This window comes from Pseudophryne corroboree, chromosome 2 (genome assembly GCF_028390025.1).
Source record: "Pseudophryne corroboree isolate aPseCor3 chromosome 2, aPseCor3.hap2, whole genome shotgun sequence".
NCBI classification, from domain to species: Eukaryota; Metazoa; Chordata; class Amphibia; order Anura; family Myobatrachidae; genus Pseudophryne; species Pseudophryne corroboree.
In genome coordinates this window covers 341,477,264-341,498,276 of record NC_086445.1, presented here as the reverse complement: position 1 = coordinate 341,498,276, position 21,013 = coordinate 341,477,264, and the positions used below count along the sequence as shown (strand labels likewise).

At 48.8% G+C, this 21,013-nt stretch overlaps 2 protein-coding genes across 3 annotated transcripts in view; one reads left to right on the top strand and one right to left on the bottom strand.

The window, feature by feature from the left end:
- DNAJC3 (DnaJ heat shock protein family (Hsp40) member C3) overlaps window positions 1-20,048 on the bottom strand; it is a 315,586-nt gene extending 295,538 nt beyond the window's left edge. For both annotated transcript variants that reach the window (XM_063953028.1, XM_063953030.1), the window contains exon 1: window positions 20,029-20,048. In XM_063953028.1, coding sequence (XP_063809098.1) covers window positions 20,029-20,033 — 5 coding nt within the window. In that variant the 5' untranslated portion in view covers window positions 20,034-20,048. The remainder of the gene's footprint in view (window positions 1-20,028) is intronic.
- A 49-nt stretch (window positions 20,049-20,097) lies between these two features.
- Window positions 20,098-21,013, top strand: part of DZIP1 (DAZ interacting zinc finger protein 1) — a 191,380-nt gene continuing 190,464 nt past the window's right edge. The window contains exon 1 of the mRNA XM_063953023.1: window positions 20,098-20,276. Coding sequence (XP_063809093.1) covers window positions 20,274-20,276 — 3 coding nt within the window. The 5' untranslated portion in view covers window positions 20,098-20,273. The remainder of the gene's footprint in view (window positions 20,277-21,013) is intronic.

The window sequence follows — 21,013 nt, the reverse complement described above, 5'->3', positions numbered from 1 at the left end:
AAAATGCGACCCGGACCATTTGTCCAGTAGGTTTCACTGGAAAGTTCTTGCGTGGAATCTAACGAATGGGATTGCTTCGTAGGAAGCCACCATTTTTACCCAGAACCCTTGTGCATTGATGCACTGAGACTTGGTTCGGTTTTAGGAGGTTCCTGACTAGCTCGGATAACTCCATGGCTTTCTCTTCCGGGAGAAACACCTTTTTTCTGGACTGTGTCCAGGAACATCCCTAGGAAACAGAAGACAAGTCGTCGGAACCAGCTGCGATTTTGGAATATTGAGAATCCAATCGTGCTGCCGCAACACTACCTGAGATAGTGCTACACCGACTTCCAACTGTTCCCTGGATCTTACCCTTATCAGGGAATCGTCCAAGTAAGGGATAACTAAAATTCCCTTCCTTCGAAGGGATATCATTTCGGCCATTACCTTGGTAAAGACCCGGGGTGCCGTGGACCATCCCTACGGCAGCGTCTGAACTGATAGTGACAGTTCTGTACCATAACCTGAGGTACCCTTGGTGAGAAGGGTAAATTTTTGACATGAAGGTAAGCATCCTTGATGTCCCGAGACATCATGTAGTCCCCTTCTTCCAGGTTCGCAATCACTGCTCTGAGTGACTCAATCTTGAATTTGAACTTCTGTTCGAAGATTTTAGATTTTACATTTAGATTTAGAATCGGTCTCACCGAGCCGTCTGGCTTCGGTACCACAATAGTGTGGAATAATACCCCGTTCCCTGTTGCAGGAGGGGTACCTTGATTATCACCTGCTGGGAATACAGCTTGTGAATGGCTTCCAAAACTGCCTCCCTGTCAGAGGGAGACGTCGGTAAAGCCGACTTTTGGAAACGGCGAGGGGGAGACGTCTCGAATTCCAATATGTACCCTTGAGATATTACCTGAAGGATCCAGGGGTCTACTTGCGAGTGAGCCCACTGCGCACTGAAATTCATTGAGAACGGGCCCCCACCGTGCCTGAGCTTGTAAGGCCCTAGCGTCATACTGAGGGCTTGGCAGAGGCGGGAAAGGGTTTCTGTTCCTGGGAACTGGCTAATCTCTTCAGCCTTTTTCCTCTCCCTCTGTCACGAGCAGAAAAGAGGAACCTTTTGTCCGCTTGCCAACAAAGGACTGCGCCTGATAATACGGCGTCTTATTTTGAGAGGCGACCTGGGGTACAAACGTGGATTTCCCAGTTGTTGCCGTGGCCACCAGGTCTAAAAGACCGACCCCAAATGTCCCTTTTCAAAGGCAATACTTCCAAATGCCGTTTGGAATCCGCATCACCTGACCATTTTACTGGTAGAATTGGACAACGCACTTATACTTGATGCCAGTCGGCAAATATTCCGCTGTGCATCATGCATATATAGAAATGCATCTTTTAAATGCTCTATAGGCAATAATATACTATCCTTATCTAGGATATCAATATTTCCAGTCAGGGAATCCGACCATGCCAACCCAGCACTGCACCTCCAGGCTGAGGCGATTGCTGGTCGCAGTATAACACCAGTATGTGTGTGAATACATTTTTGGATACCCTCCTGCTTTCTATCAGCAGGATCCTTAAGGGCGGCCATCTCATGAGAGGGTAGAGCCCTTGTTCTTACAAGCGTGTGAGCGCCTTATCCCCCCTAGGGGGTGTTTCCCAACGCACCCTAACCTCTGGCGGGAAAGGGTATACACCAATACTTTTTAAGAAATTATCAATTGTTATCGGGGGGAAACCTTTTATTTCTCAGATTCAGGAAAACTACAGGTAGTTTTTCCCTCACCGAACATAATACCCCTTTTTGGTGGTACTCGTATTATCAGAAATGTATAAAACATTTTCCATTGTCTCAATCATGTAACGTGTGGCCCTACTGGAAATCACGGTTGTCTCTTCACCGTCGACACAGGAGTCAGTATCCGTGTCGGCGTCTGTATCTGCCATCTGAGGTAACGGGCGCTTTAGAGTCCCTGACGGCCTATGAGACGTCTGGACAGGCACAAGCTGAGTAGCCGGCTGTCTCATGTCAACCACTGTTTTTTTATACAGAGCTGACACTGTCACGTAATTTTCAACAGTACATCCACTCAGGTGTCGACCCCCTAGGTGGTGACATCACTGTTACAGACACTCTGCTCCGTCTCCACATCATTTTTCTCCTCATACATGTCGACACAAACGTACCGACACACAGCACACACACAGGGAATGCTCTGATAGAGGACAGGACCCCACTAGCCCTTTGGGGAGACAGAGGGAGAGTATGCCAGCACACACCAGAGCGCTATATATATATATATATACAGGGATAACCTTATATAAGTGTTTTTCCCCTTATAGCTGCTGTATGTTTTAATACTGCGCCTAATTAGTGCCCCCCTCTCTTTTTTTAACCCTTTCTGTAGTGTAGTGACTGCAGGGAAGAGCCAGGGAGCTTCCCTCCAACTGAGCTGTGAGGGAAAATGGCGCCAGTGTGCTGAGGAGATAGGCTCCGCCCCCTTTTCGGCGGCCTTATCTCCCGTTTTTCTGTATATTCTGGCAGGGGTTAAATGCATCCATATAGCCCAGGAGCTATATGTGATGTATTTTTTGCCATGTAAGGTATTTTTATCATGTTTTATTGCGTCTCAGGGCGCCCCCCCCCCCAGCGCCCTGCACCCTCAGTGACCGGAGTATGAAGTGTGCTGAGAGCAATGGCGCACAGCTGCAGTGCTGTGCGCTACCTTATTGAAGACCGGAACGTCTTCTGCCGCCGATTTTTCCGGACCTCTTCGCTCTTCTGGCTCTGTAAGGGGGCCGGCGGCGCGGCTCCGGGACCCATCCAGGCTGGGCCTGTGATCGTCCCTCTGGAGCTAATGTCCAGTAGCCAAGAAGCCCAATCCACTCTGCACGCAGGTGAGTTCGCTTCTTCTCCCCTTAGTCCCTCGATGCAGTGAGCCTGTTGCCAGCAGGTCTCACTGAAAATAACAAACCTAAACTAAAACTTTCACTAAGAAGCTCAGGAGAGCCCCTAGTGTGCACCCTTCTCGTCGGGCACAGAAATCTAACTGAGGCTTGGAGGAGGGTCATAGGGGGAGGAGCCAGTGCACACCAGTTAGTCCTAAAGCTTTCTTTAGATTCCCCATGGTCCTTACGGAGTCCCCAGCATCCACTTAGGACGTTAGAGAAATATATGTGTATATATATATATATATATATATATATATGTCTATATATATCTCTCTGAGGAAAATGCCCAAATAAAAGCGGCATTTCATCTGCCTGCCTCTGTATTACGGGGCACCGCTGTCTGAAATGCCCCGGGACCCCCATAGCTTTACACCGGCTCTGGATACCGGTTTCTCTGGCTGGGTCCACAGGATTATCCACAGGATAACATTGGGATATTGTCGAGCGACAGCGAAAATGGCACCAACACGGTCACGAGCTTTCTGGCCTCCCAGGATGCATTGGGGCCTCCACTATATAGTCCCGCCCACTGACTCAGTCAGATCAAATTTTTGCTTGGTGCGGCAGGAAGCCGCATGGTCACAGGGCTGCTGTGAGAGCAGCCTCAAGCTTTTATTATTTTATTTTTATAGACTTACTATATTGTTTTTGAGCGACTTATCTTAACAGCGTCTTAAACGCATTCTAGAAAGAGTCGCTCCAACAACTCCCCACCGGGTCGCAACAACGCTTACTTTCGGGTATCAGTGCTGTCTCGACGGGCGTCTGTGTCGGATGTTCTAGCAGGTCCAGCAGACGTAACGAGGCTGTGGCCGGAGCATGGGGAGACGGTGAGTCTATGGACTTCCTCTTACTAGAGGGGTCAGGACACAGCTACACTGATTTGGTGGAGACTACAAACAGTGTGTTGATGCGCCGAACATCTAGAGTGCGACAGCGCTACGCTCCTGGGATCATAGGCGCCAGGACTAGGTAGAGGCCGCGATCCTGGGAGTTTAAGTCAACAGGGGGATTCAGACGCTCTCCTGGCCGCCCCTCCTCCGAGTTCATGGCCAGTTCCCGCGTGTTTCTCGTTTCATGAACTAAATGACCTCACTTCCGGCTCAGACGATACCACGAGGGTGCTCGGTCGCAGCTTAGACGCTGCGGTTGTGTACACTGGAGATAAAACCCGCCAGACCGAGTCGCAGGCCTTAGCGTCTGCATAAACGTGGAAGTCGCTCAGCGTCCGTATCCGTTGGTGAGCGTCCGTGTCCGTTATCAGTTATCAAGAGCGGCAGTGTACACCAGTAGCATCTGAATCCACTCAGCGTCTTACGAGCGTATTTGCTTGGATATGGAAGTGTGGTGAGTCTCCCTGTATCCCGATCTACGGAGGCAGGGTATACAGTACTAAAAATTCTCTCTACTTCTTAGTATGCATTGTTAATTTTTAGTACCTATTGCATATGAGACCTGTATATTACTGTGTTTTCTGCATGCTATGTTGAAAAAAGAACCAGTTTAAAACAGAAGTACAATTTTCCTACTTATGTATAAGTTGTTATGGAGGTTGTATTCTCATATGGCAAGGTCTAATGCTTTAACATGTGACTGACTGCTAGTATGTGTGCTGACTTTTCTATGTAATGTCAGTCCTGTTCTGACCCTCAAATCAGGTGCACTGTGGTCAGATTGATCTCACCTCTATATACTGACATATAGGGCGATTTTCAGTCACAAATTGTGTAGTTAATACCAGGGGGTATATTCACAAAGATTCGTGTTTTGGCCGTTTTGAAGGGTGTTTGAACTCGAATGGTATCGGGTGCATTTTACTGCAACTTTTTGAATCCTGATACGATCATTCACTAAGCTGCCGAGTTTTGCACATTCGTTTTTTCCGATGTTGATGTGATTCGTAATATCAGGCAGTGTTTTACGGGAGTGATGAGTAAAACACTGCCTGACAAAACACAAGGAATCCCGGCCGGATCTGTGAGATCCGTGCAGGGCTTCATTGTGTACCTTAGAAAGTTGATTAAAGTCTTAAAAAATCTGAAAAAAATTGTGTGGTGTCCCCCCTCCTAAGCACAACCAGCCTCGGGCTCTTTGAGCCGGTCCTGGTTGAAAGAATATGGGGGAAAAAAAGGACAGGGGTTCCCCCATATTTAATCAACCAGCACCGGGCTCTGCGCTTGGTCCTGGTTCCAAAAATACGGGGGACAAAAAGCGTAGGGGTCCCCCGTATTTTTTAAACCAGCACCGGGCTCCACTAGCCAGGTACATAATGCCACAGCCGGGGGACACTTTTATAGTGGTCCATGCGGCCCTGGCTTTACATACCCAACTAGTCACCCCTGGCCGGGGTACCCTGGAGGAGTGGGAACCCCTTAAATCAAGGGGTCCCCCCCTCCAGCCACCCAAGGGCCAGGGGTGAAGCCCGAGGCTGTCCCCCCCATCCAAGGGCGGCGGATGGGGGGCTGATAGCCTTTTGAAAAAATTTGAATATTGTTTTTAGTAGCAGTACTACAAGTCCCAGCAAGCCTCCCCGCTAGCTGGTACTTGGAGAACCACAAGTACCAGCATGCGGTGGAAAACCGGGCCCGCTGGTACCTGTAATACTACTACTAAAAAAATACCCCCCAAAAAACAGGACACACACACCGTGAAAGTATAATTTTATTACATACATGCACACCTCCAAACATACATACTTACCTATGTTCACACGAGGCACTGTCCTCTTGTCCCTGTAGAATCCTTGGGGTACCTGTGAAAAAAATTATACTCACATAATCCAGTGTAGAATCAGACCTTTGTATAATCCACGTACTTGGCAAAATAATAAAACGGAAACCCGACCACGCACTGAAAGGGTTCCCATGTTTACACATGGGACCCCTTTCCCCGACTGCCAGGACCCCCCCTGACTCCTGTCAAAGAGGGTCCCTTCAGCCAATCAGGGAGCGCCACGTCGTGGCACTCTCCTGATTGGCTGTGTGCTCCTGTAGTGTCTGTCAGGCTGCACACGGCAGAGATACAATGTAGCGCCTATGCGCTCCATTGTATCCAATGGTGGGAACTTTGCGGTCAGCGGTGAGGTTACTTTCGAGTTTTCTTAGTGAGGTTACTTTCCGAGTTTTCTGCTTAGTGAATTCCCGGATTGGGACTTAGAAAAAAAAAACACAAATCGGACAAACTCGAATTCTTAGTAAATATTGGCCCATGTCTGTGAGCGGCAAAAGTGATGAGGAGAATTTATCAAGCACTCCTACAGCCCTAACATGCTTATCTTGTAAGTCAGGGGTAATTGATATGAATCAATTGGTCACTTATGAGGGTTTGTGTGCAAACTGTTTCGCTTTTCAGCGAAGTAAGAAACAGGAGTTGGTTCAACCACCAACTGAGCCACCATGGAATATGTTCGCAAAGACTCTGTCTTCAATAGCGGACAGGTTAGCTCCGGTAGCACCACCTCAAGGGTTAGGTTACACTATGAACCCATACATGCAGCTCCCTTCCTACGGCTTGGTTCCAGTAGCCTCTACAAGCAACCAAGGGGCAGGTAAGACTAAGACAGATACGTCTGTGTGGCAGACTACACAAGATGATACATCGGATGATGATGATACAATAGATTCAACTCCGTATGATGAACAGTCGCAGAGCTTTAGTTCAGAAGATGTAGCTGAACTTATTAATGCTGTGAAGGAAAGCACCTGTATTTAAATGAACAAAATCAGTGATAGCTGAATTCCCAGCGTCAGATGAGCTGACGGAAATGATGGATGAGTCTTGGGCAGCGCCCAGTAAAAAGTATAAGATTCCTAAGAGATGGGATTCTTATTATCCATTTCCTGCTGTGGATTGTTCGAAAAGAGAAGTTCCACCAAAAGTAGATGCACATGTTCTGCGACTCGTGCATAAATCTGCTTTACCACTGTCATCTACCTCAATGAATGATGTCACAGACAGAAGGGTAGAGAGCCTGTTGAAAAATATTTTTTCTCTAGTAGGAGCAGTGGTAAGACCAGCTATGGCTTCGGCCTGGGTAGCAAAGGCAATGGGCGAATGGATAGAGGAACTAGAGAATGACATTCCTTCTCCTACTAGGGACCAAGAGGATCGTTTTTACCGTTTAAGACAATCTGCCCAGTATTTGGAAGAAGCAGCAATTGATGTTGGCACAGTTGCTTCTAAAGCTTCAGCTTTGACAGTAGTCGCTCGCAGAGCAGTTTGGCTACGGACCTGGAAGGCAGATGCGGAGTCCAAGAAAGAATTGGAAGCATTGCCTTTTGTCGGTAATATTTTATTTGGAAAACCTTTATCGGATATCCTAGAATCAGAGGCTGAATCGAAAAAGGTCAGATTTCCGGCTGCTTATAACCCGAAGTCCAAGGGTTTAGAATTTTGCTCATTTCGTTGGCAAAGCAAAGCGAAAGCTAAAGAGGAGCCTAAGCAACCCCAGTTTAAATCCAGGGGTAGGAAGCAGTGGGCTAGCAAAAAGCCAGCTTCCAAACCTGAACAGAAACAGTCAGCCTGAAGAGACGGGCCTCCGCCTGGAGACTTCCAGGGTTGGGGGCCAACTCCTTCTTTTTGCACACATATGGCAACAGTCAACAGCAGATGCTTGAGTGCAGAAGGTAGTATCTCAGGGGTATGGGTTCCCATTCAGGAGGCAGCCTCCTCAAAGATTTTTTTGCACCAGCCCGTCTCGTATAGAGCCGAAGGCCAATGCCCTGCAAGAAGCAGTCCGAAAATTACTGCAGTCAGGTGTGATTGTCCCAGTACCTCCATCACAAAGGTGACAGGGGTTTTACTCCAATCTATTTCTAATTCAGAAACCAAATGGGTCATACCGACCAATTCTAAATCTGAAAATGTTGAACAGATGCATATGGATCCCGAAGTTCCACATGGAGACGTTACGCTCCATGATGTTGGCTATGGAACCGGAGATTACATGGTATCTCTGGATGTACGGGATGCTTACCTACATGTGCCTATAGCACTATCACATCAGTGTTACCTCAGGTTTGCCATCCTCCAGGAACATTTCCAGTTCCAAGCTCTGCCGTTCGGGCTAGCTACAGCACCCAGGGTGTTTACCAAGATCATGGTGGTTATGGCAGCTTGTCTGCGCAAACAGGGGATAAGAATATTCCCATACCTAGACGACCTGTTAATCTTGGCACAGTCGCAAGATTTACTGTTGAGCCATCTTCAACAGACGATAGTTTGTTTATAGAGACACGGGTGGCTCATAAATTGGGAAAAGTCGTCCCTGAATCCGTCACAGCGGATGGTTCACTTGGGGGCCATATTGGATTCAGACCTACAGAAAGTTCTCTTACCAGAGAAAAAGATAGTCAAGGTGCAGGTCATGGCTCAGGAAGCGTTGCAAGCCCAGACAAAGTCAGTCCATGCAGCAATGCGACTGTTGGGTCTGATGGTATCAACCTTCGACATGGTGGAATATGCGCAATTCCACTCCAGACCGTTGCAGCACCTTATTCTGACCAAATGGAACGGAAATCATCAGACGATAAAGAAGCAGATGATAAAGATTCCAGTGAATGTAAAAAGGTCTCTAGCGTGGTGGCTACAGACAGACCATTTAAACAAGGGGAGACCCTTTTGGATAAAAGAGTGGCAAGTCCTGACAACAGATGCCAGCCTACAAGGCTGGGGGGCGGTACTCGGAAGCCTATGGTTCCAGGGAAAATGGACCGCAAGGGAAAGTCGCCTGCCAATAAATCTGTTAGAAATAAGGGCCATTTACTTGGCTTTGGTTCAGGCAAAGGACAATCTACAAGGAAGACCAGTCCAGATCCACTCAGACAATGCGACGGCAGTAGCATACCTCAATCATCAAGGAGGAACTCACAGCAAGAGTCTGATGGTGAAAGTAACTCCCATTCTAAAATGGGCAGAACTCCATCTCCCAGCATTGTCAGCAGTATTTGTCCCGGGTGTTCTAAACTGGGAAGCGGATTTTCTCAGTCGACACACCATTCAGGAAACCGAATGGGCACTACACCCAGAAGTGTTTCAGACACTGGTGAACAGATGGGGTCTACCGGAGATAGACATTATGGCGTCTCGACTAAACAACAAAGTTCCAAGGTACGGATCGAGAACAAGGGACCCAGGAGCGGTCCTTGTAGACGCACTGTCAGTAGAATGGAGGTTTCAGCTGGCATATCTGTTCCCTCCAATATCTCTGTTACCCAGAGTAGTGAGAAAGGTAAAAATAAGAATTTACTTACCGATAATTCTATTTCTCGTAGTCCGTAGTGGATACTGGGGACTCCGTCAGGACCATGGGGAATAGCGGCTCCGCAGGAGACAGGGCACAAAAATAAAGCTTTAGGATTAGGTGGTGTGTACTGGCTCCTCCCCCTATGACCCTCCTCCAAGCCTCAGTTAGGATACTGTGCCCGGACGAGCGTACACAATAAGGAAGGATATTGAATCCCGGGTAAGACTCATACCAGCCACACCAATCACACCGTATAACTTGTGATCTGAACCCAGTTAACAGTATGACAAACGTAGGAGCCTCTGAACAGACGGCTCACAACAATAACAACCCGAATTTGTTTGTAACAATAACTATGTACAAGTATTGCAGACAATCCGCACTTGGGATGGGCGCCCAGCATCCACTACGGACTACGAGAAATAGAATTATCGGTAAGTAAATTCTTATTTTCTCTAACGTCCTAAGTGGATGCTGGGGACTCCGTCAGGACCATGGGGATTATACCAAAGCTCCCAAACGGGCGGGAGAGTGCGGAAGACTCTGCAGCACCGAATGAGAGAACTCAAGGTCCTCCTCAGCCAGGGTATCAAATTTGTAGAATTTTGCAAACGTGTTTGCCCCTGACCAAGTAGCAGCTCGGCAGAGTTGTAATGCCGAGACCCCCCGGGCAGCCGCCCAGGATGAGCCCACTTTCCTTGTGGAATGGGCCTTGACAGATTTAGGTTGTGGCAAGCCTGCCACAGAATGTGCAAGTTGAATTGTGCTACAAATCCAACGAGCAATCGTCTGCTTAGAAGCAGGAGCACCCATCTTGTTGGGTGCATACAATATAAACAGTGAGTCAGACTTTCTGACTCCCGCCGTTCTTGAAATATATATTTTCAATGCCCGGACCACGTCCAACAACTTGGAATCCTCCAAATCGTTAGTAGCCGCAGGCACCACAATAGGCTGGTTCAGGTGAAACGCTGACACCACCTTAGGCAGAAAATGAGGACGCGTCCGCAGTTCTGCCCTGTCCGTATGGAAAATCAGATATGGGCTCTTATATGATAAAGCCGCCAATTCTGATACTCTCCTGGCTGAAGCCAGGGCCAGTAGCATGGTTACTTTCCATGTAAGATACTTCAACTCCACCGATTTGAGCGGCTCAAACCAATGGGATTTGAGAAAATCCAAGACTACATTAAGATCCCACGGTGCCACTGGGGGCACAACCGGGGGCTGTATATGTAGTACTCCTTTTACAAAAGTCTGGACTTCAGGAACTGAAGCCAATTCTTTCTGGAAGAAAATCGACAGGGCCGAAATTTGAACCTTAATGGACCCCAATTTGAGGCACATAGACAATCCTGTTTGCAGGAAATGTAGGAATCGACCCAGTTGAAATTCCTCCGTGGGGGCCTTCCTGGCCTCACACCACGCAACATATTTCCTCCAAATGCGGTGATAATGTTGTGCAGTCACCTCCTTCCTGGCTTTTACCAGTGTAGGAATGACCTCTTCCGGAATGCCTTTTTCCCTTAGAATTCGGCGTTCAACCGCCATGCCGTCAAACGCAGCCGCGGTAAGTCTTGGAATAGACACGGTCCCTGCTGAAGCAGGTCCCGTCTTAGAGGTAGAGGCCACGGATCCTCCGTGAGCATCTCTTGAAGTTCCGGGTACCAAGTTCTTCTTGGCCAATCCGGAGCCACTAGTATCGTTCTTACTCCCTTTTGCCGTATAATTCTCAGTACTTTTGGTATGAGAGGCAGAGGAGGGAACACATACACTGACTGGAACACCCACGGTGTTACCAGAGCGTCCACAGCTATTGCCTGAGGGTCTCTTGACCTGGCGCAATACCTGTCCAGTTTTTTGTTGAGGCGGGACGCCATCATATCCACCATTGGTTTTTCCCAACGGTTCACAATCATGTGGAGGACTTCTGGATGAAGTCCCCACTCTCCCGGGTGTAGATCGTGTCTGCTGAGGAAGTCTGCTTCCCAGTTGTCCACTCCCGGAATGAATACTGCTGACAGTGCTATCACATGATCTTCCGCCCAGCGAAGAATCCTTGCAGCTTCTGCCATTGCTGTCCTGCTTCTTGTGCCGCCCTGTCTGTTTACGTGGGCGACTGCCGTGATGTTGTCCGACTGGATCAACACCGGCTGACCCTGAAGCAGGGGTTTTGCCAGACTTAGAGCATTGTAAATCGCTCTTAGCTCCAGTATATTTATGTGAAGAGACATCTCCAGGCTTGACCATACTCCCTGGAAGTTTCTTCCCTGTGTGACCGCTCCCCAGCCTCTCAGACTGGCATCCGTGGTCACCAGGACCCAGTCCTGTATGCCGAATCTGCGGCCCTCTAACAGATGAGCACTCTGCAACCACCACAGAAGAGACACCCTTGTCCGTGGCGATAAGGTTATCCGCTGATGCATCTGCAGATGTGATCCGGACCATTTGTCCAGCAGATCCCACTGAAAAGTTCGTGCGTGGAATCTGCCGAATGGAATCGCTTCGTAAGAAGCCACCATCTTTCCCAGGACTCTTGTGCATTGATGCACAGACACTTTCCCTGGTTTTAGGAGGTTCCTGACAAGTTCGGATAACTCCCTGGCTTTCTCCTCCGGAAGAAACACCTTTTTCTGAACCGTGTCCAGAATCATTCCCAGGAACAGCAGACGTGTCGTCGGGGTCAACTGAGATTTTGTAAAATTCAGAATCCACCCGTGTTGTTGCAGCACTAGTTGGGTTAGTGCTACTCCGTCCTCCAGCTGTTCTCTGGACCTTGCCCTTATCAGGAGATCGTCCAAGTAAGGGATAATTAATACGCCTCTTCTTCGCAGAAGAATCATCATTTCGGCCATTACCTTGGTAAAGACCCGAGGTGCCGTGGACAATCCAAACGGCAGCGTCTGAAACAGATAATGACAGTTTTGCACCACGAACCTGAGGTACCCTTGATGTGAAGGGCAAATTGGGACATGCAGGTAAGCATCCTTTATGTCCAGGGACACCATAAAGTCCCCTTCTTCCAGATTCGCTATCACTGCTCTGAGTGACTCCATCTTGAACTTGAATTTTTGTATGTACAGGTTCAAAGATTTCAGATTTAGAATAGGTCTTACCGAGCCGTCCGGCTTCGGTACCACAAATAGCGTGGAGTAATACCCCTTTCCCTGTTGTAGGAGGGGTACCTTGACTATCACCTGCTGAGAATACAGCTTGTGAATGGCTTCCAATACCGTCGCCCTGTCTGAGGGAGACGTTGGCAAAGCAGACTTTAGGAACCTGCGAGGGGGAGACTTCTCGAATTCCAACCTGTAACCCTGAGATACTACCTGCAGGATCCAGGGGTCCACCTGTGAGCAAGCCCACTGTGCGCTGAAATTCTTGAGTCGACCCCCCACCGCTCCTGAGTCCGCTTGTAAGGCCCCAGCGTCATGCTGAGGGCTTTGCAGAACCCTGAGAGGGCTTCTGTTCCTGGGCAGGGGCTGCTTGCTGCCCTCTCTTACCCCTTCCTCTGCCCCGAGGCAGATATGACTGTCCTTTTGTCCGCTTGTTCTTATAGGACCGAAAGGACTGCGGCTGAAAAGACGGTGTCTTTTTCTGTTGGGAGGGGGTCTGAGGTAAAAAGGTGGATTTTCCGGCAGTTGCCGTGGCCACCAGATCCGATAGACCGACGCCAAATAATTCCTCCCCTTTATACGGCAATACTTCCATATGTCGTTTGGAATCCGCATCACCTGACCACTGTCGCGTCCATAAACTCCTTCTGGCAGATATGGACATCGCATTTACTCTCGATGCCAGAGTGCAAATATCTCTCTGAGCATCTCGCATATAAAGGAAAGCATCCTTTAATTGCTCTATAGTCAATAAAATACTGTCCCTATCCAGGGTATCAATATTTTCAGTCAGGGAATCCAACCAGACGACCCCAGCACTGCACATCCAGGCTGAGGCGATGGCTGGTCGCAGTATAACACCAGTATGTGTGTATATACTTTTTAGGGTAGTTTCCAGTCTCCTATCAGCTGGATCCCTGAGGGCGGCCGTATCAGGAGACGGTAACGCCACTTGCTTTGATAAGCGTGTGAGCGCCTTATCCACCCTAGGGGGTGTTTCCCAGCGCGCCCTAACCTCTGGCGGGAAAGGGTATAATGCTAATAACTTTTTTGAAATTAGCACTTTTCTATCTGGGTTAACCCACGCTTCATCACATACATCATTTAATTCCTCTGATTCAGGAAAAACTACAGGTAGTTTTTTCACCCCCCACATAATACCCCTTTTTGTGGTACTTGCAGTATCAGAGATATGCAAAGCCTCCTTCATTGCCGTGATCATATAACGTGTGGCCCTACTTGAAAATACGTTTGTTTCATCACCGTCGACACTAGATTCAGTGTCTGTGTCTGGGTCTGTGTCGACCGACTGAGGTAAAGGGCGCTTTACAGCCCCTGATGGTGTCTGAGACGCCTGGGCAGGTACTAACTGGTTTGCCGGCCGTCTCATGTCGTCAACTGATTTTTGTAATGTGCTGACATTATCACGTAATTCCATAAACAAAGCCATCCATTCCGGTGTCGACTCCCTGGGGGGTGACATCACCATTATCGGCAATTGCTCTGCCTCCACACCAACATCGTCCTCATACATGTCGACACACACGTACCGACACACAGCAGACACACAGGGAATGCTCTTATCGAAGACAGGACCCCACTAGCCCTTTAGGGAGACAGAGGGAGAGTTTGCCAGCACACACCCAAGCGCTATAATATATATGGGAACAACCTTATATAAGTGTTGTTCCTTATAGCAGCTTAAATATATCAAAATATCGCCAAAAAATGCCCCCCCTCTCTGTTTTACCCTGTTTCTGTAGTGCAGTGCAGGGGAGAGTCCTGGGAGCCTTCCTCACAGCGGAGCTGAGCAGGAAAATGGCGCTGTGTGCTGAGGAGAATTAGCCCCGCCCCCTATTTCGGCGGGCTTTTCTCCCGGAGTTTTAGATATCTGGCATGGGTTAAATACATACATATAGCCTCAATGGCTATATGTGATGTATTCTTTTGCCATAAAGGTATTAAATATTGCTGCCCAGGGCGCCCCCAGCAGCGCCCTGCACCCTCCGTGACCGCTTGGTGTGAAGTGTGTGACAACAATGGCGCACAGCTGCAGTGCTGTGCGCTACCTTCATGAAGACTGAAGAGCCTTCTGCCGCCTGTTTCCGGACCTTCAATCTTCAGCATCTGTAAGGGGGGTCGGCGGCGCGGCTCCGGGACGAACCCCAGGGTGAGACCTGTGTTCCGACTCCCTCTGGAGCTAATGGTGTCCAGTAGCCTAAGAATCCAATCCATCCTGCACGCAAGTGAGTTGAAATTCTCTCCCCTAAGTCCCTCGATGCAGTGAGCCTGTTGCCAGCAGGACTCACTGAAAATAAAAAACCTAAAAACTTTTTCTAAGCAGCTCTTTAGGAGAGCCACCTAGATTGCACCCTGCTCGGACGGGCACAAAAACCTAACTGAGGCTTGGAGGAGGGTCATAGGGGGAGGAGCCAGTACACACCACCTAATCCTAAAGCTTTATTTTTGTGCCCTGTCTCCTGCGGAGCCGCTATTCCCCATGGTCCTGACGGAGTCCCCAGCATCCACTTAGGACGTTAGAGAAACAGGCAAAAGGAGCGATCATTCTAATAGCTCCAGCTTGGCCAAGAAGGCATTGGTACACAGATCTGTTGAGAATGTCCATGGAAGCACCGATACTGCTCCCTCAACGTCCAGATCTGCTAATGCAGGGTCCTTGTTGTCACAGTCATCTGGATCACCTATCTTTGACGGCGTGGCTGTTGAAACCTCTATCCTAGAGGCTAAAGTATTTTCGAAACAAGTAATCCAAACTATGCTTAGAGCAAGAAAGCCTTCTTTGGCCCGTGTGTATCATAGAATATGGCAAGCCTATATTCACTGGTGTACTGGAAAAAAATTCATCAATCAAAGATCTTTTAAAGTAGCTAGGATTTTGGATTTCCTTCAGACAGGATTGGATAAAGGGTTGAAAGTTGCTTCTTTGAAGGTTCAAGTATCAGCGTTAACTGTATGGTTTCAGCAGAAGATTGCTGATTTACAGGATGTACGTACGTTTTTTCAAGGAGTAGTACATATTCAACCTCCATTTGTTCCTCCTGCAGCTCCCTGGGATTTGAATTTAGTTCTTAAATTTCTCCAGGGTCCTTTGTTTGAACCACTTGAGAGAGCAGATCTTAAGTGGTTAACGGTTAAAGTTCTTTTTTTACTGGCAATGGCGTCAGCCAGAAGAGTGTCAGATTTAGGAGCATTATCGTTTAAGTCTCCTTTCCTAAGTTTTTTTCCAGACAGAGCAGTTCTCAGAACGAGATCTAGCTATCTCCCAAAGGTGGTATCAAAGTTTCACCTGAATGAAGAGATTGTAGTCCCAGCTTTTCAGGTATCGGGACTATCTGCGGGAGAAGCGTCGCTGGACGTGGTCCGGGCGTTAAGAATCTACATAGATCGTACTAGTGCCATCAGGAAAACAGATTCTCTCTTCATCCTCTACGGATTCCATAGAAGAGGATGGCCTGCTAGTAAACAGACGCTGGCGAGATGGCTCCGAATGGTAATATCAGAAGCTTATTCTTATGCAGATCTCCCTATTCCGGCCAATGTCTCTGCACACTCTACACGTAAGGTAGGTCCTTCTTGGGCAGCACAACAGGGTGCTTCAGCAGAACAGATATGTAGGGCATCCACATGGTCTTCCATAAAACACATTCATCAGACATTATGCCTTGGATACTTTTGCCTCTCATGACGCAGACTTCGGGCGAAAGGTCCTCCTGTGCAATCAGGAGCGTCCCCACCACTAAAATGGCTTTGGGAATCCCAATGTTATCCTGTGGATAATCCTGTGGACCCAGCCAGAGAAATATACGTTATGGTAAGAACTTACCTTTGATAACGTGATTTGTCTTATGTCCACAGGTATCCACAGGGATCCCACCCCGACGCATCTGATTTGAGGATCTAGACAACACTAAAACCTCTTCCTTCTTGTATGGAAGGGTGTTCATGTGTGTTCTTATCGCCTAAACAGGTCTCTGACTGATGTTCCTGCCTAAAATCGCTGTGGAAAGAACTGATCTGACTGAGTCAGTGGGCGGGACTATATAGTGGAGGCCCCAATGCATCCTGGGAGGCCAGAAAGCTCGTGACCGTGTTGGTGCCATTTTCGCTGTCGCTCGACAATATCCCAATGTTATCCTGTGGATACCTGTGGACATAAGAGAAATCACGTTATCAACGGTAAGTTCTTACCATAACGTATATATCTTGCCTAGGGCCCCATGAGGTCTAAATCCGGCTTTGACACACACTTATGGGTGGTAACTAGGTATAATGACATTTGTGCTCCACCACTTGAATGCATGCAGTTTCAGGTCGGGTGGAAGATTGGGATGTGGATGACCGCCAGTCACAATACTGACGCCGTGATCCTGACCCCTGAATATCCCGCCGGTCAGCAAACCGACCACGACCCATAAAGCGGGAATAGAACCTGGGACGATCGCAGCGAGCCGGCAAGGGGCTTTGATGCGCTTGACTCCCCCCCGCCACCCATCTAACAGCCAGGATCCCAGTGCAGGTATGGTGACCGGAAGATCATTACGTCATAACGCGACAGAGCTTCAACCCAACTGGAAATGGCATGCGCTGCAGTGGTGGAGTGCAAATGCCATTTATGCCAAGTTACCCAGCATTTTTACAGTCTCCCGGCTAAAAGGAGCTAGAATATTTGTTTACTAGGTGATTCACAGTGCCATACGGGCGCTCTTCACACCGTCACAAGGAGCTACGCCCCCTTAACCCCTGCATGTCCTTTGGGCAGGCAATAATTTTATTATATGGAGTATTACCCTCAAGCATAATGTTGTTAGTTGTTAAATATTTTACGGGCAAAGGGCGTGTGATAATCAAGGGGGCGTAGGCCCATGCGACGGCGTGAAGAGCGGATGCAGGGCACGATGAATGATCTAGCATGTTAATAATATGTTATGTGTACATGTATAAACACAGTGTTTGGTAAATATCACATACACAGTGTGTGCGCTGGGGACTTATCCCTCATCACAGTATATGGTGTTAGCCTCGCACACTGCACACTACAGACTTGCACTCTGCACCAGAAACAGCAACCACCATGTTCCTTCCTCGCCGCGCAAGGTATGGGGAAATCGCAGCGGAGTAGGCACGGAGGGCGGCCGTCATCACCCTTCCCCCACCTTCCCGCCTCCAGCAGTGGCATACGGCCTGACAGCTGACAGGGAGCCTAGCGCGGGTGTCCAGGCGTCCGCCCGACAGGTGAGATCACCCCCCTCTCTCCTCCTCTTCCTCCCAGATCCCGGACTGACAGAAGCTTCTCCGCAGCAGCATGGCGGCCACCTGGGCAGTGGCAGAGCTCAGTGATACAGTGTATCGTCCCAGGATGACTGCTAATTGCCATGGGTGGAGCTGTCATCAGGGCACTGGCTGCTGCTCAGTGTAGCTCTTACTATTAGTCAGCGTGTGTTTTACCTACCATTTTACCTAGTCTCTCCTATCCAGACCTGTGACTCTATAGGTGGGGTCACACTGGCCGATATATTGGCCGTTCTCTTGGACGGCCGATATGTATCGCGGCTCCGTTGGCCGGTGTGTACGGGCGATACGTCTGTGAACTCCGTCGTTCACAGACGTATCGCGTTGGCCCCGCAGCACAGCCGACGGCCAACATATCTACTGATATATTGGCGCGTCGCTGTGTGTGTACGGGCGGTCGGGCGACCCAGTGGCAAACGCAGGATTTCTAGAGGTGGGTTTCCAAATGCAGTTCACAATCTCCCACTCTGCGGAACATTGGAGCAAGTGCAGGAGTCTTGGGGAGCAGTAGAAGAACCTCATAACGACCTTAGACATTAATGTAAACATTGCTCTTTTTATACACTGGATACTGTATAGAATACAGTATTAATATTTAACATCGTAGACGGTCTTAGTATAGGCAATATCACACATTTAAATAATATAAATAAGTGCTTAGGAAAAGGTTAAACATACCATAAGAAATAAATACACTAATATTAAAGAACCAGTACTGCACTTTCTAAGCACACATTCTCCCACCTCATGGTAATGCTCCTGTCTCTTCATCCTGGTTGCTACTCTCTGGTCCAGTGCACTGATTGAGGACTCAGATACGCACAGCAAACTTGGTAGAAGAAGCTGCTCTGCTCTGTCCCTTAAACTGCAAGTTGTGGCAACAGCTCTAGTAATCGTATTATATACCATTGCTGTTGTCATAAACTGAGCTACTTGGCAAGAGGAGGCTGGTTTCCAGGCAACTGGAAACCCCCCCTGCGTTTGCCTATGCGACGGCCTGTACACATGCTGCGGCAGCCGGCGTTGATTGACAACTGAACTGGGCGGGCATGTGTACACGCCCGCCCAGTTCATGATGTCAGTCCACGACGGATGGGGACACTGCCCGATCCATCCATAGGTATATCTGCCAAATCAATTGATCGGCAGATATATCTACCAGAGTGTACCCAACCACCTTAAGACTCAGAGCTCCTAGCAACGCCCAGCGTTAGAGTCACAGATCTGGACAAATATATAGATTTATGTATTTATTCACTTCTGTTATGTTCATATAAGAGCGTATTAATAAAGTCTTAGTAGGAGTTTTTATGCTGACATGCAGGGCCGGCTCAGGGTCTTTGAGCGCCCCGGGCGGCCATAGGGGGCGTGGCTTCATACAGGGGGCGTGGTCAGTTAACCCCCTGTACAGTAGTAGCGCCGCTGAAACGATGTGCGGTGCGCGATGACATCATCGCGCACCGCACAGCAAAGGTCCTCTCCACGAAGGAAAACTAGACGCTATGCGTCTAGTTCCCTTCGTGGAGAGGACCTTTGCTGTGCGGTGCGCGATGACGTCAACGTGCACCGCACATCATTACAGAAAAGGTCCTCTCCACGAAGGGAAACTAGACACGTAGTGTCTAGTTTCCCTTCACAGCGGGTAGCCCACGAAGGCGTCTAGTTTCCCTTCACAGCGGAACAGCGGGCAGCGGCAGCAGGGGGCACAGCAGCAGAGGATCTTGCCGTGGTGCGGCGTCCTCCGGATGGCGCCGGAGCCCTCCGGAAGGCAGCGCCCCGGCAAAAGTCCTGCTTGCCCGTGGCAAGATCCGCTACTGTTGACATTAGTAAGCAAGCAGTTATGAACATAGAAGAGGCCCACCTATAACACCTGGGGGTAAATTTACTAAGATGGGAGTTCTATTTAAGATGAGATGTTGCCCATAGCAACCAATCAGATTCCAGGTATTATCTTCTAGAAGGTGCTAGATAAAAGAAGTAGAATCTGCTTGGTTGCTATGGGTAACATCCCATCTTAAAAATAACTCCCATCTTAGTAAATTTACCCCCTTGTGAATAACCTAGAAGTGGGAACGCGTTGGTGGCTTTGCTGGTGAGGATGCTGCAACTTTAGGAGACCAAAGTATGAATTCCAAGGACAGCCAAAACTTTCCATATAAGTAAGGTGTTTTACACCCTTTATCTACACTTGCTCACCAGCTAGTGGTGGCTTCTTTTACGAATCATGTATGTTTTGTATTGAACACTGCTTTGTGCAATTTTAGAGATAGTTACACATATTAAAATGACAGCTACACTATAGGGGCGCGTTACCATACAGCTGACCTCGCATTGCATTTTATTTTAAGGTGAGGGGAGTCAGGGACACTGAGGTCAGCGGCTGGTATCTGCACTGCACCCCGCTGATAGCACTACCTCATCGGCCAGCACAGGCACAGACACCATCCAGAACGAACAATTCCAATTCCCGGGGACGCGTGACGTGCAGAGAGGCGGGGCGTAACCCCGAGGCAGCTGTGTGTAGGTATTCTGGGCGGAGCGTACCGCCGTTGTCATGGTGACCGGTGCAGACCACCCATGCTGCCTCCCCATCCCACTGCTGCTGCTGCTGCGAGCCCAGCCGAGTCCCCGGATGAAGAAGCGTTGGAGGGGCCTGGCCAATGGTGAGACCATGGGAGTTTTAGGATGGGGATCATACTTCTTACCCTCATCGTGCCGGGTGCCTGGTTATGTGACCCGAGATAGAAGTGTGCTACCCCCCCGGATGTTCTGTGTACGGGGCTTGTGATGGATGGATGCTATTGTTCCCCCGGTGTATGTGTGTGTGTGCATACCTCCCGGCCAATGCTTATCCCTGGTTTATGCAAACTTTGTTCTTCTAGCACTGATTTCCACATCTGTGTCCTCCCCTTGCACCGATTTCCACACTTGCACCCCCCCCCCCCCCCCGGACTGATTTGCACATTTGCGCCCCCCCAGTACTACTACTACAGCTATGTCCTCTCCCAGCACTGATTAATACTTTGACACCCTCCCCTTACACACTGATTTATACACATACATCCTCCCCTCACACTGCCTCAGAACAGACAACGAGGTGAGCAGGAATTTTCAGCCTGTGGAAACTTGTATCACCTCAGTTCTCACACATCCTCATCCCAACTGTCTGCTGTTTGCAGCACTCAAGTCCTGGGTGCCAGACTGTGTAATGTAGCACTTATCAATGACTTGTGGTGTTTAGAAAGTTAGTGACAAATGAACAATGACACTGAAGTAAGCAGGAATTGATATATTGGTACCTGTTATGTCTGTGAACAATGCCCTGCAGCACAACCAATGCTGATATATCGGCATGTCTGGCTGTGTGTGCGTCCAACTGTCCCAGACGCCAGCTGCAGGA